Source organism: Biomphalaria glabrata, chromosome 11 (genome assembly GCF_947242115.1).
Source record: "Biomphalaria glabrata chromosome 11, xgBioGlab47.1, whole genome shotgun sequence".
NCBI lineage: Eukaryota > Metazoa > Mollusca > Gastropoda > Planorbidae > Biomphalaria > Biomphalaria glabrata.
Window position 1 is genome coordinate 4927189 of NC_074721.1, and position 26536 is coordinate 4953724.

At 37.3% G+C, this 26536-nt stretch overlaps 1 protein-coding gene across 1 annotated transcript in view; it reads right to left on the bottom strand.

Annotated features, from left to right (window-relative positions):
• The window catches only part of LOC106063491 (uncharacterized), a 98090-nt gene extending 74800 nt beyond the window's left edge, over window positions 1-23290 (bottom strand). Inside the window, exons 1-8 of the mRNA XM_056045465.1 lie at window positions 23242-23290; window positions 19581-19655; window positions 17433-17559; window positions 8568-8782; window positions 7105-7362; window positions 6646-6765; window positions 4466-4594; window positions 779-1048 (exon numbers count right to left, since the gene is read on the bottom strand). Of these exons, the coding sequence (XP_055901440.1) occupies window positions 779-1048; window positions 4466-4594; window positions 6646-6765; window positions 7105-7362; window positions 8568-8782; window positions 17433-17559; window positions 19581-19655; window positions 23242-23266 (1219 nt within the window). The 5' untranslated portion in view covers window positions 23267-23290. The remainder of the gene's footprint in view (window positions 1-778; window positions 1049-4465; window positions 4595-6645; window positions 6766-7104; window positions 7363-8567; window positions 8783-17432; window positions 17560-19580; window positions 19656-23241) is intronic.
• Between the last annotated feature and the right edge of the window lie 3246 nt (window positions 23291-26536).

The window sequence follows — 26536 nt, forward strand, 5'->3', positions numbered from 1 at the left end:
GATTTTCGTTATGTGTTGGGTAGCAGCTTCGGAAAGCTACTACACCTTAAAATGTATGTGTATATGTGTATGTCTAAAAAAATTTTCATAAGAGCATAACGTTTAATATCTACATTGATGAACAAAATAAACTTTGTTTATATTGTTATAACTCCGCCATGCGCACCGACATTTAAGCTAGAAGGTGCGCACTGTGATAAACTAGATTGAAAAGGATGTCAACATTAGGAAGAGAAGAGAACGATTTCCGCCCAAGTTGAGAGCCGAAGTGAAAAGACTGTGCCTAAGAAAGATGATGTTTTATGAACTTGTGATGTGTAAAAAAAATATATGTGCCTCGTTGAGTTATTACAATATTAACAATTATTTAACATGCCTTCAATCTCAGTATATAATTACATGAATACATAATATAAAAGGTGTTAAATCAGTTTAAAAAATACATTACATTATCATGAAATATTCACACATTTTTGTGGGTCTCTGCTGTCACCAGCCGTTCCCTCTCTTTATACAACATATATGCAATCCATCCATTTATAAGTGCATATATGCACACACCATAACATCATGTAATTAGGTCTACAAATAAATGTACTGCTATGAAACAAGTTGGGATACTGAACAGTTACAATTGTTTGCAATGCGAATAAAAACAACTTTTAAAGAATTTATTAATTGATTTTGTGTGAAACATTGTTCCCTTTTTAGCATTTTTTTTTTCATAACGGAAGATGCATTGCTGTTGAGAGAGAGATAAATATCAATGAAAATTTACCGTCACAAAATGTTTCATTAACTTGTTCATATCCTGGCAGACAGCCACAGTTGAATGATCCAAGTGCGTTAGTACACTGGGCGTGGTCAGTATCAGGTGTGCATGACATATTTAGAGAGAGGCATTCATCTATGTCTTGATCACAGTTGTCAGATGTCCAGCCTTGACGACATTCGCAATGACCATTGGTCTTGTTGCACAGTACAGTTCGTTCCGTGTCACAAGTACATCTGTTTTCACAATTGTCACCAAACCACCAAGTATTACATTCTATCAACAAAAAAAATACAAATTAAATTCCCCAAATTACTTTTATAGAGACTACTTGTTTGTATACAAACTAAACCTAAGGAGGGAAAGGTCGATACTGGCTTGCTTTGAGTGGTATAAAAGGCTGGATGAATACCTCCCAGCTAGAAAACTAGTGCATGGTTAAAGATGCAAAAGACGTATTAAGACGCAGTCCTTTATGCATCATGCCACTACACTATCTGATAAAGCTGGCCTCTTCACCAACCGACAAAACATTCAACGCTTTCATCCCCTTCCCGCCTTGGTGTCGCCCAACGACCCGAGAGATAAGATTGAAACTAGTAGACCCTAATGCCACTAAGCTAAGACCCTCAAACTCTAGCACTGGAGACCATTAATGCCTTCAAGCCCAGTGCTATTTTTGCATATATTGATGGGTCGGCATTGATGGATTCTGGAAAAGCAGGCTATGGAGACTACATCGACTTTCCTGGCTCTTACTCAGTAGAAATCCTTGGTCCATGTGGTAGTGTTTGCAGTTTTGATGCGGAGACCATGTCAGTCTGTGAAGCCTTAAAGGCCATTGACTCTCAACACGGCGAGGGACATTTGAGGGCAACACAGATTGTTGTAGTCACTGACTTAAAATCTGTACTACAGGCTTTGCAAAGCCCTGGACCATGGCCACCCAATATCGACACTGTCATCATGGCCTCACACAACATAAAGCAGCGCTATGGCACCCCTGTAATAATGCAGTGGGCACCGAGTCACATAGATGTGACTGGCAACACTATTGCAGACTCCTTGGCCCACCAGGGAGGGCAAATTCCACCAACTGAACAGGCTGTAAGTTTTCACCCTGTCCTGGCTATAATTCAAAAAACAGAAATGGAAAAGTGGTTTGAGTGCTGGGACAAGTCCCAAAAAGCCCGTGGAGTCTGGGAGTGCATGAGGCGCCCTGACCACACTTCCCCGAGGTGGAGGCTGTCCAGGTCTGAGCAGGCTATTATAGCACAGTGCAGGACAGGCCACTGTCCTGTTGGCTCATATTTCTCGCGGCTATGGCCAAATTTCGATTCACGGTGCACCCGCTACGGGGAAGAAGAGGAAACCGTGCCTCATATTCTGTTTGACTGCCCTAGACTTGCTGATCTCCGCATCGACAGGTCTGGGAAACCAAAAATTCTCGACCTGTATGGTGACGTGTACGCACTACGCAAGACAGCAGGGTTTCCGTCCAGGGCTTTTGCAAGAGAGGATTTAGCCTCTCAAGTCCTCACTCAAACGGAGTTTGATGATGATGATGATGTTGTGTGTATATAAGTGTGCGTAAGAGATCATACTGATACTATATATATTCAGATTATATGCTAGGAAAAATGTATACAAGTGCGCCTTCTCTAACGCCTTTAAAGCAATCAACGTACATGTCTCAACGACAAATGCACAGCTAGATTGACACAAGAACACGCGTAAAACGTAATTATTATGACTTAATTAAATGTATGTAGTTTAAACAAGTTTCTTCTTCTTATAAATTAGGAGGAGGCTGAGTGGTTGAGCAGTTAGACATCTGGCTTCCGGGTTCGAATCCGGGTGAAGACATGGATTTTTAATTTCGGTATCTTTGGCGCCTCTGTGGTCAACAGTATTTTAAAACATCTAATGTAAATTCAACTACATTGTACTATAGGGGAAGCAGCTTTTTAATTTCAATAGAGGATTAGATCTAGATCTTATCTTATATAAAACAAACGTTACTTCAAAAAAGAAGATGATTACGTCCTACGCGACATGCATTTAGTCATGCATATTAACCAATGACTTAAATTCTGCCAAGTCACTGGTTTTCCTGGCTAGCTCAGGCAACCCATTCCATGCTCTAATAGCACTAGGGAAGAAGGAGTATTTGTACAAATTTGTCCTAGCATATGGGACGAGGAATGTGCCTTTATCTTTGTGTCTTTCAGAGTATTTTATTAAATTTTGTTTTTGTATTTGAAGATTATGGTTCAGTGTTTTATGTATGATTGCTACTTTACTTTTGAGCCTTCTGTCCTGAAGGCTTTCTAAATTTAGTGATTTTACTAAAGGTGTTACTCTAGTCAAATGTGAATATTCGTTTGTTATGAATCGCACTGCTCTATTTTGGGTCTGTTCTAGTTTCTTAATGTTTTCTTGAGTTGAGGGGTCCCAAACAGAGGATGCATATTCTATTATTGGCCTAACCAAGGTTAAATAACATTTTAGTTTTATGTTCTTATTTGATTTATAGAAATTTCTTTTAATAAATCCTAATGCTTTGTTTGATTTTTTTGTAGTTTCATCAATATGTGGATTCCATGACAGTTTTTCATTTATTATAACACCTAGGTATTTTGCGTTTTTAGTCTGTGTTACTGGTTTGCCATGAATAAGATAAGTGGAATTAATTTGTTTTAGTTTTTTTGTTACTCTTAACAACTGACATTTTTCTGGGTGGAAAGACATGCTCCAATTTGATTCCCATTTCTGTAATTCATCTAATTCTCTTTGTAAAATATCTGTGTCTTGTGTTGTTTTTATTGTTCTATATATTATGCAATCGTCTGCAAATAATCTGACTTTTGTTCCTGAAGTAATGCAATTTGGTAAATCATTTATGTAAATTAAAAATAGTAGTGGACCCAAGACTGTTCCTTGAGGTACACCTGAGTTTACTGTTATCGGTGTTGATTTAGAGCCATTTATAACATAGATACTGACCACTAGGAAGCCATAACCCTAGACCGCACATAGTCGCAGAGAGACGGTGACCAAAAAAAAATATGGACAGCGAAAAAACATTGGCCTCAGCTCTTGAACGAAAGCGTGCCATACGAAAAATGGCCAGCTTCCCTACCGCCAATGTGAAAGCCACCTTGACCTGCAATATATGTGGACGGGAGTGTCTTTCTCCAAAATAGGGCTCCACAGCCATATGAAAACGTGTTCGAGATGAACCATAGTCGTTCTACGACTGAAGGGTGGCCAATATATATATATAGGTTCTTACTTCTGGGAAAAACGAACACACGAAATGACCTGACCTGGCCTCCCCTTGGTAAAGCTAATCAATACTGGATAGAACAAGATTTTGACTTACAGTTGGAGGGAGGAGAAGTAGGCCAAACTGCCTTATGTACTTCCCCTATCTCAAATCTGCAAATAATGATTGGTCATCTCGGAGTAGCCACTTTACTATATAAACATTTATACATGGTGCACGACTGCATGGTTACTATCAATGATTTTTAAAAAGTGAGGTTTTAAGTATTTCTCAGTCTATTAATGAAGTTGGGGGATAATGATAATGATATTGCAATGATGTAAAAGGTCTTTGAGACGATAAAATTAAAAAATACATAAACGGGTTAATATTACATAGAGAAATTGATCTGTTCAAGTATTTACCTATGCAGTTAGTTTCATTGTAAGGATCTAACTGCATGCCCTTGGGACAATAACACATTTCTTTCAGAGGGTCTTTTGATGTCACACCACAAGCATGAGAGCATCGCTTTTCAGTGCAAAGTTCTGGATCTATGATATATAAATTAAAATTATTTAGTCTAATATTACTATTGACAATTCGTCCTGTAACTCTTAGTAAATGCAAAGCTTTTGTGAAACTAAAAGTGAAGAAAAATAAAGATGTGACAAAGTGAGGGGAAAAAAATGGGACGAAGAAATTTCATGTGAATCCTTTAGCAAGTCAGTTAGTAAATCACTCAGTGGAATTTTACAAATATAAATTTTGAGATTAACATAGATTATAGATGTATAGGCCAATAAAATGTAAGGTTTTTACCTGACAAAACAAGAATTAATTTAAAAATTAAAGAATTAGTTACTAATGGTAATTAATTATTTTGTATGGTGTCTCAAACAAGGGAAAGAAAGTGTACTTGTCTGATAAAGTGGTATAAGTTGAATTAGTCCCCATTTATACTTTGTAGAGAGAAAAGTGTGAAGCTAACAATGTATAACTACAAAACCTTCTATTTTCATAAGCATTTCCCTGGCAAGTGGTAAGCGTATTGCCTTGAGGAGGCTTTAGCCCTCGATTTAAAAATCAGATCGTTCACCTTTTTTTTCTCTATATAAATGCATATAAAAGCGATCACCCAGATACCCCATTCTTTTGTACCAATTACCACCCCTATCCAACTGGTCCAGACAAGTAATAGAATCAAATCGTATTAGAAAGCTAAAAGCATGAAATAGCGCTAACAAAAACAATTGGTAAAAATATTTGTAATCGCACAGATTTATTATTTTTAGTCTAGATCTATAACAAATTTTAATGCTTTACTGCTCCAAATTAATTAATACAACAAAGCTTAATAAAAGCTTAAATTTCTTGTTATTAATTTTTTAAAGAATTTCTGTTTTTGTTTTTCTTGTTTAAATATACCTTAGTGGGCACCATTTTCGAAGCCCACATTGATTCTTAGATCATTAACGTAAAGTTTTTTTCTTGTTGCTTTAGCAATGAAATAAAAATAACTCTAGACCTAGATTTAATTTAGATTCATTTGTTTAGAGTAGGATCCTTGAGACTTTTTACGGCGCGACTATACAAAATCTGCTAACATACGGAATAACTTGTTGGCAAGGCAACGCCTCATCTAAACTGTTGCGACGTCTAGAAAACATCATTAAAAAAGCATCAAAAATTACACTCACAACATTACCACCATTCAGGAATCTTATTATAGGCCTATATTCATGAAATAAGCAAACCTTTATAATTAAAAAAAAAATTTGCTGAACGGTGTTAGAATTCATACTATATTCATACTATATTACAATATTATGGTAGAGTGAAATAAACATTGTTATAAAAGCTACGTGCTTATTAAATTATCATCAAATTATATCTCGCGCCAAAACGTCCCCATCGCCAAAACGTCTCGCGCCAAAACGGCGTCGCCAAAATGGCAGCGCCAAAACGTCACGTACTGAGTACCAGAATAGCTTTTGGTTGCCCCCCAAGCGAGAGTGTAGCAAGCCAAAATGACTCGTTAGTGAAGGAGCAGTTGCCTAGTCACGACGGTGTCTGAGCAAACAGTGGTTACGGAGGCGCTGGGGATTGTAACGCCGTCTGTGTCTGTTGTGGGCAAGTCTTGCGAGTGTAATTTTCAAGACGAGAAACTTGAAAATAATAATTACAGACATGAAAATATAGAGACTAGACTGATATGGATGTTTATTAGTTTGAGATATACTGTACACATTACGAAATGTATTTTAGTATGTAATTCATTAGGATTGTGATTATAGCTGAATGGTTTTAGATTCATTATTTGTTTTAAATCAATAATCTCTAGTAACGTCTTAGTTAGTTGCTTAATTTGCATCCATGTGTGCAAGGTGTGTCCACGAGGCTGAGCTTAGGAATTATTTTTATTTTTCTATGTTAAATCTGAAATGCGCTAATATTATGCCTAGACCTATACACCATTTGTAAGTTACTCTGCTTTGAAATAACATTAATTCTTGTGTAATAGAAAGCTCTAGGGACGCCCAGAGAGGTAATTAATATGTATGAGTAGATACGTATAAGGAGATAAGCTGAAATGTAAACTCACCTTGGCATTGACTGTTACTGCTTTTCACCAGTCCATCTTTACATTCACAACGCTGACCTACATACTCACTTACGCAGACACCATAAGGATCTGGGCAAATGTTGGGATTTTGGCAGTGATCTGATGAAAACATCAACATCTTTTTACAAAGTTTCTATTAACTCACTTTGTCTGTCTGGTAAAATGTTTGTACACGTTTATCTTCCAAACCCAATGTCAGATCAAATGAAGAAATTTTGAAGAAGAATGAATGAAGATATTTATATATATATATATATATATATATATAATTTAAAGATTTAGAACTAAAGGTCTATATCTCAAAAATGTATATACTGTATTATAATGTTGTTTTGCTAGTTGGTATGTACCATTATTGTATGAAAACAGCAATGATATTGTTTTAATTTCACCTTATCGCTAATGCTTTGATTTATGATAAATAAAGTTATCATTTACTTTCGCACATTCCATTCTCGGTCCGAACATAGCCTTGTTGGCAATCACATCTGTAACCTCCTAGGTAGTTCTCACAGACTTCATTGCTCATGCATGACCAGTAGTTACATCGGTCTGAAATCTTGTTACAGTCTGAAGATGTCCAGTTTGGATTACACTTACACTCTCCAGTAAGACTTACACAATATTCGGTGTTTGTCTGATTACAGTTACAAGTTAGATTGCAGGCATCACGACCGTAGGTAAACGGTGGGCACTCTGTTGGACAAACAAATTAATGAAATTAAATTAATTAAATGTATATATAAATATATAAATATATATATATGGCTCTTTCCGTCTCGAAAGACTAAGGAATCACTTGTTTTGCTTTCGTCTTGAGACTGGGCTGAATCTGGTGTGGCCAATCAAGCCAATTCTGGAGCGCATACTTTTCCACAGTTCGTGCATGTGTATGCAACTGTTTTAGGGCTAGCTGTTAAGGGTACCTTTTTTCTCTCTTGTCTAAGGCCGCTTCTTTTCTTTTGCTCTCGGCGAGGATCGTACCAGCACGCAGTCTCCATGCTGTCCGATCTTGGGCTATTTCCTCCGACATCCTTTCATTGATATTTGTGGTTCTCTTGTCTTACTTGCAGACATCTCTATAGGTTAGTATTGGGCGGCCCTTCGGTCAGCATATAAGATATCTTTAGGGATTCTACCACCTGGCATGCGGGTGACATGTCCGAGCCAGCGTAGTCATATCAGTTTCAGGAGATGCTGCGCATATTGGACAGTTTCAAAACGTCCTGGATGGAGAAATGGTCCATCCAGGAGAAGCACATTATAGTCTTCTTATCTTATATAATACAGACGTTACTTAAAAAAAAAGATTATTACGTCCTACGCGTCATGCATTCAGTCATGCATATTAACCAATGACTTAAATTCTGCCAAGTCAATTGGTTTTCCTGGCTAGCTCAGGCAACCCATTATATGCTCTAATAGCGCTAGGGAAGAAGGAGCATTTGTACAAATTTGTCCTAGCATATGGAACAAGGAATGTCCCTTTATCTTTGTGTCTTTCTGATTATTTTATTAAATTTTGTTTTTGAAGATTATGGTTCAGTATTTTATGTATAATTGCTACTTTACTTTTGAGTCTTCTATCTTGAAGGATTTCTAAATTTAGTGATTTTACTAAAGGTGTTACTCTAGTCAAATGTGAATATTCGTTTGTTATGAATCTCACTGCTCTATTTTGTGTCTGTTCCAGTTTCTTAATGTTTTCTTGAGTTGAGGGGACCCAAACAGAGGATGCATATTCTATTATTGGCCCGAGAAACCCGAAAGCAAACTTAACCAGGATTCGAACCCCGGACCCCGGTTCGGAAGCCAAGCGCTTTACCGCTCAGCCGCCGCGCCTCAAAAAAATGATGAAATAAGATAAAGATTTAAAAAAACACAGTAGGCCTAATACTTACCCAGTGCCTTGTAAGTTGCTAAAAAGCCAGAACTAGAGCCTTGGGATCCAGATCTAAACATTACTAACATTTCATTTCTGGTGGATCGAACTTTAAAATTATTTCCCGTACACGGAACCCAGGTAGAGAGATACTGAATACTAGGACCATCATAAGTCACAAGAAAATCGTTGCAACCGTAATTCCTATAATAGCTCAGGTCTATGACATTGAATCTGTATAGATAAAATAAATGTTTTGATTATTTACACGTCGTTTATATAGAAGATAAATATATGTGTGCATGTGTGTTTTTATCCTATTTTTGTGAAAAAAATTACAATCTACAGCTTACGCAATATGTCTTATATTCAAAATTTAAATATTGGCTTGATCTGTTATTGATAATTTAATAGAAAAAAAAGCATTTTGGCTAATAAAGTTAAATATAAAAAAGCAATAATATTATTACAATTCTCTATAAATAATTGACAAAACAATGTGACTAAATTAAGTTAAGAACGAGATAACTTGGGCTCTAATATAACGAGACACTTTAATGAATGTTATAAGCACTGAAGAGAAAACAATCAAATATTTTACAAATGGGCAGAACTCAGCGGCTGAATTTACAGCTATACACATATTGTACTTGAATCTCGTTCTCGCCTTACACTCTCCTGGTCCTCTCTGAAATGGATTGACTTGACCCAACCTTTTCGTAACCACACACAGTCCATAGCCAGTTAACCATAAAATATTTGACCAACACGGAGAATGTTTACATCAGTCCTTTTAAAGTACATATGCTTGCTTGTGTCACATGTGTCGGTTGATTACACATAGGGCCATGGGCGTCTGCAGAATATTTTGCAGGGGGGTGCAAGTTGCAACATATGGCTCAAAGTCGTAGCTTCAACTTTTTTTTATCACAGAGAATATTAAAGAAAAGAACTGGTGCTCCCCCCCCCCTTTCATTCCTTTACGACAGTGATTCCCAAAGTGGTCTATATAGAACCCCAGGGGTCTACAAAGACTTCCAAAGGGTCTACGAAAGTTAAAATGAGAATTGGGGGTCTATGAGATGTGCAAGGGGGTCTACGATAAAGAATCTCAATTCAGCATGTCGAGACTTTAATTTTGACAATTGGAATTTTTTCATACACATTTATTATTTGTACCTTAGGAAATCCTTAAAATGTTTATCCTACTGATTGAATGAAAAATTGTTTTATTAAATTTAATAACTATATTTAAATAATGTAGTTTTGTCTAGTTATAACTTTAACAAAAAGAAATGTAGACTGTACAGCTTTAAGTATTTGAAATTGAACTTCATTACTTCCTTGTCAAACAAGCGAGTGTTAATGTGCCAGCATTGTCGCCTTCCTCTAGATGCCATCCCTAAAGTGTTCCTCAGCATGGTCGAGTTGGTTTTTGATTATGTCAAAAATGTGACTGCTGATGTGCTGTTGAGCGCCACTTATGCTAAGAGTGCAGCATCTCGGAAACTCGTTCCAGAAGAGATGAAATATTGAGTACATTTAAAAAGACAAATCAGCAGTACACGAGAAGCAGGTACTGATTACTCATCAGTAGTTTGTCTTGTTTCACTAACAGCCGCTATTTTAAAATAGCACCAAACACCAAACAGGCAAAGATCTTCTTAAAGTTGTGACTTAATGCGGGAATGAATTTGTATTTCTCAAGTCAATCGTGTCTCACACCAACGAGGTAAAGTCAGCATCAACGCTCTCGCTTGACACCAACAGCATTACGGAGATCTGAAACGTCATTCGGGTCATTGATAACAAGGCTAAGTCTGTGAGACGCGCAATGGATGGCTGCCTGGTCGTGCGGTTTGCACGCTGGACTGTCGTTCAGATTTATCGATAGTCCCGGGTTCAAACCCTGCCCGCTCCCATCCCCCGTCGTCCTGCGGGAGGTTTGGACTAGGAAGTAATTATCTTCAACTCTGAAGGAACATCCGAAACATATATAACATTTTACTAACAAACATTTTACAATGGACTAAGGCTGCTTTTAGATATTTTTCACGAATGCTTGCCTGAACACAGTTCTGAATGCTATCCATCACGGGCAGCCATCGTAGCCTAAGCCGAGTAGTCTGTCCTTGTGTAAATGCAGATAATGTATACGCTGACAATGACGTTAGACACAAGCAGTGCGTCTATCTTAACAAAGAATGGCATCAACGAATCCGACGCTCAAACAAATTTGTTCAGTACCTGAGATATCTGCAGTTTCATTACCGAAATACCAAGAAAACGCAGTTAATTCATGCTGCTGCTGCTCGTATATTTTGGTTTCTCGCTCCTGCCAGTGCTCCGTCGATAGAAATAAACGTTTTGACTGAGATGGCATGGAAAGAACTTTCTGATATCTTTCTACCATAAACTGGTGGACGTGTTCCTCCTGCTATTTTATCGAGTGCTAACAATGACCACGAGATGTAAATACATTTATCAAGATGACTACACTCTTCGATCTTGTTCAAAGAAACTTTCACATATATCAAATCGAAAGGCAGCTGGTTAAAATAATTCCCCTAGGACAAAAAACAAACAAAAAACAAAAAAAAAATGTATTACAATAATAGCTTATCCTTATTTACTTTATTCCAGTGGAAGCACTACATGTTAAGTTGCTTCCTAGCAGAAGTTAATTGATTTGAAGGTGTAAATTAACTGGCTAAAATTTGACTACTCAGAATTCAGAGGGGTGCACGTACATGGTCAGCTGTCAATTCCTGATAAGCCTAGGCTAGTCAACTATAAATTTACTTCAGTCACCAGTGGAAGCACTGCTTGTTCAGTTGCTACTTCGATTTTAATCGATCTGATGGTCCAAAAAAAATTGCTCGAACTTGGCTGAACAGAATCCGGGGGGGGGGGGGGGGAGTGCAAGTGCACCACCTTGCATTTACCTGCGGGCGCCCATGTTACACTGATCAGCATCACAGTTCAGTTACAGCAATACTTACCCAAAAGTGATAAGGACTTGCAGAATATAATCTACCTTAAAATTATACTCTTTCTAATGACAAAGAAGACAAGAAGCAACCAATATAAAAGCAGATTACGACTAAGCTAAACTATATGGCTAAACAATAAACATGCATATAACCCTGCGGGACCAGGTACAACAAGCTGATGAACGCCTCGTCGCCCAACCGTCCTTTTTTTAGTTACTTGGACCGGTAGGGTCACATATATGCATGTTTATTGTATTTTCTATACAGTCGTTGACCCCTGCAGCAGTATATCTTTGAGTCATATAGCTAAACGTACGAATATGAATTATTTTTAACTTGAATTCCAGATATGTCATTGGACTGTCTTTTTTTTTTTTTGCCTGCAAGGTTTCTTCTTAAAATCATATGTTCAACAGTCTTGAAATTATTACCGGAATTAATTGTGGTTAGGCCTATAAATACTCCACTTTCTATAAAATGTCTCCAATGACACGTGACACATACAGTCTGTAATGGTCAATCCTGATCTTGTTTTCACGGGGCTAAGGTACAAGTCCCGGCGGTATAGTTAATTCTGACTGCAGGCGAGGACTAAATCTCAAGAAGTTTCTGTCAGGAGTAACTCACCAAGATGATAGCACGAGTGAGGACTATTGGCTATAGTACGTATCATACTTTTCGACAAAGAGACTTTTCGCAGAAGGCGTGAAATTCCATGGCCAATTTCTTCACATTTTGTTTTTTTTAAGAAGAACCTCTCACTGAGTATTTTTTTCTTATGTCCCCTGTGCGTTTATCTTGTAGTAATGCTATTTCAGTCCTTAATGCCAGAGAATGCAAAAGAAATTGTACAGAACATTAGGAGCTCTGAGTAATTTTTTTTTCAAACATCTGTTCATGGAACTATTCTAATGGAACACCAGCTTCGAGATTTTATGATCAGAGTACCGTCGCGCATCTTTTTTCGCGCATATACCATTTTGAAAAATCGATGAGGATGCCAAAGAAGAAATTTACTCCGAGAGCCACTTGGATTGACCTTCATTGAGAGTAAAACTTCCATGATCTGTTCATAAAAGAGTGTTAGAAATCCTGTCAACATCTCTCTATATATGAGCAAGATTTTGTTTACACCAAAAACCAAAACAAAACAACAACAGAGGACTGAGCTTAGGTAAGTTGAATGGTCTGTTAGGGTAGCATTAGAGAGGATATTTTCCCGAGCTCGATTTAGAAACATTTTCGTAGTTAGCAATAATGAGCAAATTTGAAACGTCTACTAATTAAAAGAGTTGCTTTTATCTTCTATTTCTTCTAAACGTATCTGGCTGTTAAACGAGTATCCAGTCTAGAAAAAAAACTGTTGCTAAGATTGAGTCGTTTTACGTTGCAGCGTTTGCTCGAAACGATTGGTCCATCAAAGATTTGAAAGAAAGTATTTGCAACTTCTCAAACGGCTATACTATTACTACTATTATTATTATTATTTACATTGCAGTTCTTTGAAATTATTCTAAGAGTACATTGGAAGGCTCTTGGCGTTTGGAAGCTTGCTTCTATCTGCCTATCGAAAAAAAAAACTTTTTATTTTGGAAGAGATTCAGGTAAATGTATTTTTTTAAAATCCAATTTACCTATGGCTCATATCTCGTGCTAGAGACGGGTACCACAAGTGTCCTAACAACTGCTTGTCCTTTTAACTTCAAGTGTTCTATTGGCTGTTTGGGCACCTCAAGTATTCTGTCAATTCTCTCTTTCTCTCTTTATAATATATATATATATATATATATATATATATATATATATATATATATATATATATATATATATATATATAAGCATTCACAGACTATCCCTCTACCATATCAGCTGTGCGGTTGATCACCTAAAAGATCCCTTCGAGGAACGATGTGTTGGTAGTGATATGTTTGTTGGGGCTTTCTTTCATCCCTGACAGTACAATGGACTAGTGCGTTAGGCCCCATGACCTTGTGAGACGGGCAGTTCAATAATGGAGGATGAAAAGTTGTATATGTAATTGAAGTTCAAATGCATGAGAAAATGTCGAGGAGTGAAAGTCAATCATAAACAATATGTTCGTTGATGGAGGATCTTCATGTACATGTATTTGTTGTTGTACATGAAAGCAGGAATTCGTTCACATTTAAAAGATTCCCCATTCCAAGTGTTTTCCTTTATTCATTTAGTACTAGAGTTTATCAGATAGTTTCAAAATCATCTAATGAATTATTAATACAGTTACTTTCGATACATTATTAAACTTGACACAATGCTCTTGAGGACGGTATATTTGGCGCCCACCATGTGGCATACAATTTGTGGGCTGGATTGTATAGAAATGCCTGGGCCGATTTTAACACCCAGTCTGACCCTGCTTGGCATTACAGTGGCGTAGCTAGGGTGGGGGAAGGAAGTGGGAGAATTTGAAGATCCTTTCCCCTAATGAGAGTCCGAAAATTTTTTTAATAAATTAAATAATACGTCACTGTCATGTAATCTTACGTTTCACTTTGTTATATAAGTCAGTGATCCTGTTGCATGTATTCCACACAGAGTAGTAACTCCTTCCGTTTGGGTTACTCTAAATTTTAAGGAGTAACTTCCATAGCGCTGACTAGTGCCATGTTACTCTCATGAAGTAACTTGGTATATAGAGTAGTTTATTTCATCATCCTTATCATTTAAGAAGAAACTTGATAAGAGCACTGAAAACAAAGGAGACCATGAACATGTCGATGATGATTCATCAAAGATACAGTAGTCGAAGAAGTGAAAATGTCTCTTGATGAAGGCAGTAGTACTGAAGAGACTACATGGGAATACTTTTTACCACAGTCAGAGAAAACATCTGAAGTAAGTGGTACAGATGAGTCAAGTCATGGTCTTCCAAAACCACTTTCTCCAGAAGTGGAAGAAGCTGTATATCCAGCTTGGAATTATATCTGAGGAACTGCGAGCTATGATTGTGTTAAAGGGTAGCTTATTTTTCTAAAACAAAGATGAAAGGTATTTGTTTCCAGTAAGGTTTACCCAGAATAAATCACAAAGTTTGACATCATCATGGTTCACTAGAAATTTGCAACCAATCTTTTCTCCTCTTCTCTCCAAACTTGGGATGTCTATTTTGTTTTTGCAAGCGTACTGAGGCATCAGACATCTAGTGCATTGAACAAACCTGGAGTTGGTTTCACCAAATGGAAGAAACCTGAGAGACTAAAAGAACATGAAGAAGGAGTCCACCACAGACAATCTCTTTTGAAGATGAAGTTAGAAGAAGAAAAGATTAAAGCAGAACTAGATGACTTGTCACATATGTATTATGCGTAAATTTTGAAACATCAGCGGTATTGAAGAGATATTCTGAAGCGTGTAGCAGCAGCTATTAAGTACTTAGCAAAAACAAACTCAAGCTTACGTGGTCACAACGAAAAACTGAATTCAACTAATCCTGGGAACTTCTTAGCATCTTTGAAATTTCTTGTTACTTTTCTCTGATGCTTGATCCCAGATGTTTCTCATCAGGAACAGGTATCCCTAATAATTCGTTACTTGGATTTTGAAATAAAAGAGTCATTCATTTGAGACTTGATGGATGACATGATGAAGAACTTGTTCTGAAAACTCTTAAAGACATTGGACTGGACTTTTATCTGTACATAGCCACAAAGAATGGCCTTCTGTCTGGCATGCAGAAACGTCTCTTAGACATAAATCCAAAGGCAACATTTCTAAACTGTGATAATCACACCGTGATCTTCATTCTGTTGAGATAGATCCAGCGATTGTCAACTTTTTTTTGAAACTGTACATGAATTGTTCAACCTTTTGTTTTCCAATTCACCCCAGAGATGGGCCAAACTGAAAGAAGCTGGAGTCGGGAGATTAAAAATGGAGAGCAATACAAGATGGTCCGCAAGAGAAAAAGCTACATCGGCAGTTTCGTTGCATCTCGACAAAATCATCAAGCTGTTGGAGAAACTTTCTGAATCAACAACTGAAAGAATGAACACTAGAAGAAATGCACAGAATCCTCTTTATACAGTGGAAAATTATGAATGTTTTGCTTATCTGGAATTCTGGTCAAATCTCCTTCGCCCAATCAATGTAGTTCTGAAGAAACTACAAACTTGTGACTGCACATACCGGAAGATGGTAAAGAAATTAAAACCCGTTCATGCTTTCTGCAAAATGATGAGAAACGGACGAAACTGATCAGCCAATCCATCGAAAGAGCAAAAGAAGGTAGTGAATGATATGGATTTCCTGTAATCATAATAACCAGAAGAAAGAAAAGACTTGATGGGGAGCCGAGTTCTGATGTAGGACTGTCAATAGAACTGCAATTCAAACGTGTTGCGACAGACGTGCTGGACATACTTCACATGAATGTAGGACTGTCAATAGAACTGCAATTCAAACGTGTTGTGACAGAAGTGCCGGACAGACTTCATATGGAGATGAAGGACATATTCCAAAGGCTGGAAAACCATGTGGACACCTTTGGGTCTCTTCTTGAACCAAGACACCTCTTGGAGTCTATGGAGAATGATACGCTGGTGAAAAACTGTGTTACTTTTTTTCCTGTTTGATGAAATAAAAGGCAAATCGCTTGTTCATAGCCGTTGATGCACGAGGACTTTTCAATAACAAACCAGTGCCACAATCACCAATCGACATATTGAGGAAGCTGGCTTCATATGGTAATGATGTGTTCTCAAACCATGCAATACTGCGAACTCGGGCCACTTCCATTGTGTCATTCTCAAAGCACAAGTTAATCAAAAACTATCTCAGGAGCAAAAAGACGAAAAAAAAGGCTTAGCATGGCTTTAATGTCAGTGCAGTCACAAATACTAGACAGTATCGATGTAGATGATGTTATAGATGCCCTTGCTGCACAGAAAGCAAGACGTGAAGCGATATGAATTAAGATTTGTCACTTGCACATTATTTCGCCAATAAACAACAAAAGATTCTTAATGATTATTTCTATTTCTTGATAATGTTACTGCTATACTGTACCAATTAGAATGTAGGCTTATATATTTATTAAATACATTATCTCATGTCATGATGTCGAATGTCAAAATGCAAGGGGCCCCAAAGAGGTCAAGCCCCCAAATCCCTAGCTTCGCCCCTGCTTGGCAATATACTTTTGGTTCAAATAAGCAATCGCTCCTCTGATGTATTATTAATTATACAATTCAATTTACATTTATTAATTATTGAAAAGCAAAAATGTTGAAAAATATGCAGTGTCCTGTTTGAATTCAAACACTACTAATTTATTTGTGATATAGGTGTTTGATAAATTGATCAAACATACAATTATTTGTGGAGAGCTACATGGGTGTTCTTATTTTAAGGTGCAAATGTTAGGCCTATTGTTTCATTAAAACACTCTTTATGTTTACAGACAAATGTTTTAGTTTCGTGCCGTACGCCGCGTGACGTAAGAGGAAAGACAAGGGGGACATATTTCTTTACAAACGGAAGTTCTGTTATAATTCCCCATTGGCCTACATGTCTCATCAAACGACCATTTCCACCATAGTCTGTCTCTGTCTCTGTCTTTCTAGTAAAACGTTTGTACATGTTATTTCTCCCACACCAATCTCGTATCAACCTAAAAAAATTGAACTATTATATCTTTTACCTGACAAGACAAAACTCTATAAAAAAAAATTAACCAATTATTTCAATAACTATTGGTAATTAAAAGTCGACAAAGGCTTCATCGGCATATTTTTGGCAATCTATTTAGGTCGCAGGTCGGTCTGCTTAGTCACGTGACTTCTGATCTCTTCATTAAGCTTCAAACAACTAGACGACTTAATAGTAAGGTGCTTTAAGAGGCTAAGAACACTCACGTGAGATCTATGACTTGATTCTCTGCAACTGTTATCAGCCAATAGCACTCTACATTTTCAGGGTAAGAATATGGATAGTTTGGTGATGTTATAGTGCCAGCCTGTTCTGTCAGTTCACCTCCACAGTCTAAAAAAAAAGTTTTTTATATGTGTGGAAAATAGATACCATAAATATCAATATATGTAAATGAAATATATATTTTAAAGTTGTAATCATTTAATTTAGTGTAAAGATCAAAACGTGTAGGTCAAAGCTTGGTTTTTAGCTGAGTAATTTTAGTAAAGGTTTCGTAAGTTGTTTTGTTTTTTCATTGCCGGAGGTGGCAGTGGTTGTAAAATGCTTCCAGTAGCAAGTTTCTGTCATAGCCTATGACAAACAGTCCAACTCCTGGCCTTCAGGAGGCGGAACTTTTATCACTAACAGATAAAAGTCAAAGGTGAATAACTGGCTCCTAAACCAGTAAACTTCAGGTAGAAAGTACTTGTTAGCCTTGATAACCCACTTAGGAGTAGGAGACCTCTGAATCAAAACATGTGTTTACTTCTGTGTTATTTTCTAAATACAACTATATGAAACGTATATGTTAGTATGTTAGAACATTAACTCTATTGGTCAAGAACTATTATGTTTATTGGGGCAGTCTCCCTTGTATTTTATAGCTTCTGTTGTGATTCCATGCAATATGGCGGCAGCCAGGAATGCAAATTGTTAACTATTAAAGCACCCATCGTTTTACTTGATCACTCAAAGTGTTTGTTGAGTCTTTGAGTATATTAAAATCATCACGAGTTGGCTATATGTGAGTAAGAAAAGAAATGTGCTCTAGTTCTAGTAATTCTAGACACCTATTCACCTGTCACTTAATTTAACCACCAGTCACATATAATAGCCAGTCTCTTAATTTTTAGATTTGCGAAACGTAAAACACTGTACGCATCCTAAAATCTTCGGAATCGAATAGATTATATTATATAATAACAAGGTTACAAAAAACAGTTTGTGTGGAAACACAAACTCAAAATCGGCCCCCGAAGTGGGCCACCCAGACAGGCTTCAATATTTTCAGAAAGAACATCCGAATGAAATTATATCAAAGACAAATGAGAGATAAGAATGGAGAAAGAAGGTTAACAGATCTTGTGTAGTGCCCGAACGGTCCAGCAGATCAAAGGATGGGTGCAAGTGAATGCAAAGTTAGATGTGAACCTGGCCTAACTAGTTCCCCTTTCAGACCTTGTCTATAGGGCAGATGATGTAAAGTTCATCTGTTTCTGTGGCCTACGGTTAACGAGGGTGTCATGTAGCCAGCACAACGACCAACCGCCTTTACTTTTCCCCAACTAATGTCAGGTACCCATTAGAGCTGAGTGGTTTCAGAGGCGCCCAAAGATTCCAAAGTTCAAAATCCCAGTCTTCACCAGGATTCGAACCCGGGACCCCCGGTTCGGAAGCCAAGCGCTTTACCGCTCAGCCACCGCGCCTCCCCTGGCCTAAGTAGCCGTTGCATCAGAACTTTGAATGGTCTAAAATATTGTGATGTCGGATTTTCAATATCTTTTCTAGTTTACGAGATCTAAACGGGACGGACGGACAGACGGACAGACATTTCACACAAAACTAATAGCGTCTTTTCCCCTTTCGGGGGCCGCTAAAAAGGGCAATGGCTTCGATTCCAGAGAGTAATGATGATTGCTGTGTTTCACATGGTGATGCAAACCCAGTTGCGATCAACATTTGTTAGAACACGTAATGAGGACAAAATTCTTGTCCGTTGGAGTTCTAATTAAGTTTTCTATACGTTTTCTGCATCAGTCTTCTAAAATGGCCTTTCTTAGGGTCTCAAATGTATTTCCCGCGGCCTTCGTAAGAGTTCTCCAGCTGTCACTCTCAGAGGCCATGTGATGATAGCTACTTTTCTATATGCCAGTGAGAACAAAGTGCCACCTGAGATGACCTTTATAGCGCTTACATGGAGCTCCTCTTTTACACCGTCATTTTGTAAGTTCGCCAAAAATGACTGCATTTCGCATTTTATTAAATCATTTAATATGACACAGAGGTGTAGACGAGTAATAGTTTGCTCATCTTTTCTTTTAAAATAAAGTTACTATTTTATGCGTGTGTAATGAATTTTGAGTTAGCATTACCTGTTGATTGGACATATCTAATACATGTCAGTAAAAGGGAAAGTATCATGCGAAATCTGGCCATTATATTCGAATCTGGAAAGAAAAAATAAATAAATAAATAAATAAATAAATAAATAAATATATATATATATATATATATATATATATATATATATATATATATATATATATATATAAACATTGTTATGGCACGATTAGAAATTTGGCGCAAAAAGTTATTTGTTTCATAGAAATGGAAAGTTTTGCTTAGAGATTGTGAAGTGACTATTTAAAAAAAACAAAAAAACTAGGAGTTTAGGAAGAATAGAGAGAATTAAACAGACTACTGTTGACGGCTTTAGAGTAAATAAGAAAGGGACAGGTTTTATGTACATACAGGTTTAGCTTGACGACGTTTAACGGTTCATTAGTATTAAACTTGTCAATCGACATCGTTCAACAGCGTCCAGTACCTTTGTATTGCTGACCTTTCAGCTGTGTCGAGTGTTACCTCTATGTGAAGTTATCTACACAAGACACAGCGCGGGGGGGGGGGGGGCTAACAACTTATAAATAATAGAGGTATAATTTTCTTTTCTTTATTTACGAATAAAAATTAATAATTGAAAGCAAAACACAAAATTTGATGAAAGAAAATATTTATCTTATCTTATATGATACAGACGTTACTTCAAAAAAGAAGATGATTACGTCCTACTCGTAGTGCATTCAGTCATGTATATTAACCAATGACTTAAATTCTGCCAAGTCACTGGTTTTCCTGGCTAGCTCAGACAACCCATTCCATGCTCTAATAGCACTAGGGAAGAAGGAGTATTTGTACAAATTTGACGAGGCATGTGCCTTTATCTTTGTGTCTTTCAGAGTATTTTATGAAATTTTGTTTTTGTATTTATGAAGATTATGGTTCAGTGTTTTATGTATAATTGCTACTTTACTTTTAAGTCTTCTATCCTGAAGGCTTTCTAAATTTAGTGATTCTACTTAAGGTGTTACTCTAGTCAAATGTGAATATTCGTTTGTTATGAATCTCACTGGTCTATTTTGTGTCTGTTCCAGTTTCTTAATCTTTTCTTGAGTTGAGGGGTCCCAAACAGAGGATGCATATTCTATTATAGGCCTAACCAAGGTTTAAGACAGTGTTTCTCAATCTCAACTAATTTAAAGTGTTTCATATACACGTTTGCAAATGAGTTTGAAAAACTGTTTCCCTAATATAAACAGATAATATTGAATGGATAACATTTAACATTTACACAACATCCATGCCAGCATGTTTGTCGCATGCGGGAGAATAGCAATCGTTGGAATTTGTGCTGACATGACAGATCATATACGTATACCACAACAACCATAATGGTCTCTACACACAGGAGTAGAACCATGGATTTAGTTAATTTTACTAATGTCCAATTCTAAGAGTAAGGGTCTTATTTAAACACTCAATCAGCGTTAAGTATGATAATTTTTTTAATTTAAAATAAAAAAAAGCTTTAAAATTAGACTCTTGCAACAACATATTTTATTTATTTATTTATATAATTGCATATTTCATCATGCTAATCATGCTAATTTTCCACTATATTGTATGCAAGCACTATTTTTTAAAGGGTGGTTTTGGCAGAGTTAGTGCACGCCATGCGACGGCGTCTTCCGTCAGGTGTATAGATTAAAACAAGTAGGCTAGCCCCCCGCTAGGTCATACTGGATTATATACAAAACCGATTTTACTAAAGGAAAACAATGCTAAAGTAAGCGTGAAGGTCACATGATATCGTAGTTCTAAAGCTTTATACAGCAAGGCTTTGGATTATTTAGTGCAGCGTATCCCAAACTTTTGACATAGGTGAACCCCTTTAATAAGTTTTTGTAACGCAGAGTACCCCCACCCCCGATGTACTTACATGAAAAGAATAAACTGGTTGTGCTGAGATGATAGATCATAGAATTGGGTTCCCTGATTTTTAATTTTAATCTGAGATGTTGTTCAATTTCTTTTTCCGTTTTAATTTCTACGCCCATGGTATAGATATATGACTATATTTTCCTAGACTGGACATGCAGATCTTTTAACACTACAAAAAAAGTGTCGCGAAAAACTTCAAAAAAGCTGAAACAAAGCGTTGTTTTGTAAAGTAGTTATAAGAAGTTAAAGTTTTATTTTCAACCCTAACCTATGCAACATATAAATTTAATTTTTAGATCTATATAGATCTTAGACATAAATAAATAAGACTGGCCGATTAAAGAGTTTTATGAAACGAACATTTGTGACTTGCAATTTTGTGTACTTTATTATACAGCATTTATGAGCAGTAAAAAAATTAAGTATTCATATCTATTTCAGCCATAACCTATATAAGTATTACAATATGTTCACTAGTGTTTTGTTTAATCTCTAAGAATGAAGATCATGCAATTTTTCATAATTCGGAAATCCGAATACAATAGATATACATGTTTTCAAGTTACATGAAGTTACTTCCTTCGGCCAGTCTATATTTATTTATGTCTATGATCTAGATCTAGTAGTTGAACATCGAAAAAAAAAGAGCACTCTCGTCTCATAATTAGAGTGAAAACGATTAATCGAGTAAGAGTCCTCAATCATTTTGATAATTTCGAAACAAACGATGTTAATTTTTAGCTTCTGGCTCCTTGTTTTTATCGATGCCAAGGTGAACTGTTAAACAATGATGATGTCTTTACCGAAACTGAACTGTATTTGAAACCAAAAAAGGTTACGTCAAGAAATCGCATTGTAATTGGTACCCTAGATGCCAGGGAAGGCTTTCAAAATATTGAGTAACAAGTCCTAGTTAATGAGAACTGATCTGGATTGCGAAGCTGTAGCTGACAAGGAAATCTATGAACGCGGGGCCCCCTTAGGCGCGGGGCTTGGGGTAGTTGCTCCTCTTGCCACCCCCATAGGGCCGCTACTGTCTATGATTATTATACAAATTTGGCCTCGTGGCTTATGTTTATTTGCTCTTCAGCTCAATTAACGTAACCTTTAATACTAGTAATTGTCTTTTTTTTTTAAATGTACCCCTTGACAACATGCCAGATAGATAGATAGATAGATAGATAGATAGATAGATAGATAGATAGATAGATAGATAGATAGATAGATAGATAGATAGATAGATAGAAAGGTTGGTTGGTAGGTAAGTAGGTAGGTAGGTAGATAGATAGATAGATAGATAGATAGATAGATAGATAGATAGATAGATAGATAGATAGATAGATAGATAGAAAGGTTGGTTGGTAGGAAAGTAGGTAGATAGATAGATAGATAGATAGATAGATAGATAGATAGATAGATAGATAGATAGATAGATAGATAGATAGATAGATAGAAAGGTTGGTTGGTAGGTAGGTAGGTAGGTAGGTAGGTAGGTAGGTATGTAGGTAGGTAGGTAGGTAGGTAAGTAGATAGATAGATAGATAGATAGATAGATAGATAGATAGATAGATAGATAGATAGAAAGGTTGGTTGGTAGGTAGGTAGGTAGGTAGGTAGGTATGTAGGTAGGTAGGTAGGTAAGTAGGTAGGTAGATAGATAGATAGATAGATAGATAGATAGATAGATAGATAGATAGATAGATAGATAGATAGATAGATATGCATCTAAACTAAATCAAAGATTTTCCTTACGATTAAAATACACAGCCCTTACCATTGCTTGCACATAGCAGTCTGAGTGTACTCGACACAATTGAAGCGATTTCAGACGTTTCGCGCTGCTGGCTTAAATTGATGGAATCGTGTTTATGTATATTAAAGGACGTGCCTGGCTTAGCCTTATAAATAGAAGTTGGTGTTGTCGGTGCGGTTGGCTAAGGTGTCACCATCAACCTCGCCTCTGAACTCCCCCCCCCCCTGTAAAATATCGTGTTGTTTCTTTTTCTTTTTGCTGAACGATAATACAAGTAGAAGTGAAGTGACTGCAAGTGACTGTAAATAGGCATCGACTTATTTTCTTACTTTATACAAATTGTATGATAAATATTTTTAAAACGTAAGTTTAATAAAACTATTCAGATGCTGTTTTACATCATCTAAATAAATTACATCATCTAAATAGCTTAAATCATTTAGATAAGTTACATCATGTAAATAACTCATAGCCCTTGATCGCACTACGTGGAGAGTTAGTGACTATTGGGAAGTCATAGCCCTAGGTCGCACTACGTTGAGAGGTGGTGGCTATTGGGAAGTCATAGCCCTAGAACGCACTACGTGGAGAGATGGTGACTATTGGGAAGTCATAGCCCTAAAACGCACTACGTGGAGAGATGGAGACTATTGGGAAGTCATAGCTCTAGATCGCACTACGTGGAGAGATGGTGACTATTGGAAGTCATAGCACTAGGTCGCACTACGTGGAGAGAAGGTGACTATTGGGAAGTCATAGCCCTAGATCGCACTACGTGGAGAGATGGTGATTATTGGGAAGTCATATACTTGACCGCACTACGTGGAGAGATGGTGACTATTGGAAGTCATAGCACTAGGTCGCACTACGTGGAGAGATGGTGACTATTGGGAAGTCATAGCCCTAGGTCGCACTACATGGAGAGATGGTGACTATTGGGAAGTCATAGCCCTAGAACGCACTACCTGGTAAGATGGTGACTATTGGGAAGTCATAGACTTGAACTCACTACATGGAGAGATGGTGACTATTGGGAAGTCATAGAGTTGAACGCACTACGTGGAGAGATGATGATTATTGGGAAGTCATAGCCCTAGGTCGCACTACCTGGTAAGATGGTGACTATTGGGAAGTCATAGACTTGAACGCACTACGTGGAGAGATGGTGATTATTGGGAAGTCATAGCCCTAGGTCGCACTACGTGGAGAGATGGTGACAAAGAAGTGAAAAGCATTGGCATTAGCTCTGAAAGAAAATCGAGCCCAAACAAATGGCCACTAAATGCCACCTTTACCTGCGTTATATGCAGTCGAGAATGCCTCTGTAGAATAGGGCTCTATAAAAGGGTGTTCTACGAGATGAAATAGTGTCGCTCAATGACTGTAGGAAGCCATATTATTGACCTTTACTGCAGAGCATCTACCAATCTCATCGTTGTAAGGAATTCGTGACACACACTCCGGGGCCAACGTTGAGAGAGTTTTTTCTCTGTGAAATGCACCCTGGATAAGACATAAATAGACTATGGTTTGACAGAGTGAGAGGTATTCTTCTTATAAAATACATTGAAGAGAATGTTCTGCATGGTGTACCAATAACGAACAACTGCGAAAAGTCCTTTCTCCTGAGATATGTAGGCTAATTTGTAATAAAGTCCCATTACAGTCTTTGATTTACTATATGTGTAACTGTAATCAAATAAAGATAAGTCCAGTTTTTCTAAGTCTTTTTTTTTTGTCTTCCTATGCAAAACTTTGTCTTCCTATTTGTCCTCTTTTGCAAGACTTTGTCCTCCTTTTTTGTCCTCCTTTGCAAGACTTTGTTTTACTTTTTGTCCTCTTTTACAAGTCGTTGTCCTTTTTTGTCCTTCTTTACAAGGCTTTGTCCTCCTTTTTGTCTTCCTTTGCTTTGGGTATGTAGTCTGGTAATTCTTGTTTAGGCACTACAGATTCTGCACGAACTCAAGAAAAACCAGTGATTAATCCCCATTGTCTTCCGAGACAGAAGGAGCGATCTATATAAAGAGCGTCCTTCTTTTCTAGTCAAGTAGGGTTATGAAAAGTACAGCTTCAGTTCTAGTCACATTGGTTAAATATTGCCATATGAAAAAACGCTCTACTGTTTTAGTCATAGAAGGTTTATAGGGTACTAGAAAAAGCCCTGAGACCTAGCCATATAGGGTGCATATTGCAATATAAGGAGCGCCCTAGATTTCCGGGAAAAGGTTTACATCAAAGATAATATAGTATTTAAACATTTTTCTCCTCTCAAACGCTTGTTAAACTAACGCTGCTTCTCTCTCTTTCTCTTTCTCTCTCTTCCTCCCCCCTCTCTCTCTTTTTTGCTCCACTGCGGAACAAAAGAACGATTGACTTTTTTTTTCAACGTATACGGATTTTGTTATTTCAAAGAATCTCTTCGGTCCTAGATTTAAATCAGTGGCTCCCAAACCTTTTTATTTTTTTTGTATCATAGACCCCTGCTTCACTTGTATTGCATTTTTTTTGCAAATTTATGAACATTAATTTAAAACTAATTTCTAACTGTTTCTAACAACTCCGATTGATGGACTTGGACTTTGCTGATGATGTTGCACTACTCGGGGCTACAAATAAATGCATTCAAGAAATGACGGAGAGCCTAGACAGAGAGGCACCCAAAATTGGCCTCCGCATAAACTTGGATAAGACTAAAATTATGCGAGTGGGATATAAGGCAAAGGGTGTCCCCATCAGACTTGGCGAGTCAAAGCTTGAAGAGCTGGACAAGTTCACGTACCTTGGCAGCATCATAACAAATGATGGAGATGCTTACCATGATGTAGCATGTCGAATAGGAAAGGCAGGGAGCATTTTCCAAAGGCTGCAGCCTATTTGGACTAGCCAAGCCATTGGACTCGAGACAAAAATACACCTTCTCAACACAATCGTCATTCCAACTGCTACATATGCATGTGAGACGTGGAAGTCATCTGTCAAAATTGAGAAAAGACTAAATGTGGCTCAACAGAGATGGCTGAGACGGATTTTGGGAGTCAGTTACACAGACCGGATCTCAAACAAGGAAATCCTATGCCGAACTGGGAGTCGAACACTTAGTGAGGTTGTGACTGAGCGTCGCATGAGGTTTGCGGGACATGTTCTACGTCAAAATGAATTACGCACACCAAGAGTTGCGATAACCTGGAAGCCAAAACGAGGAAAGCGCAAACAGGGACGTCCTCGTATTACCTGGCGACACACCTTCATGGAGGACCTCAGAACAGTGGACACCAGATGGGAGGAGGCTCCAGA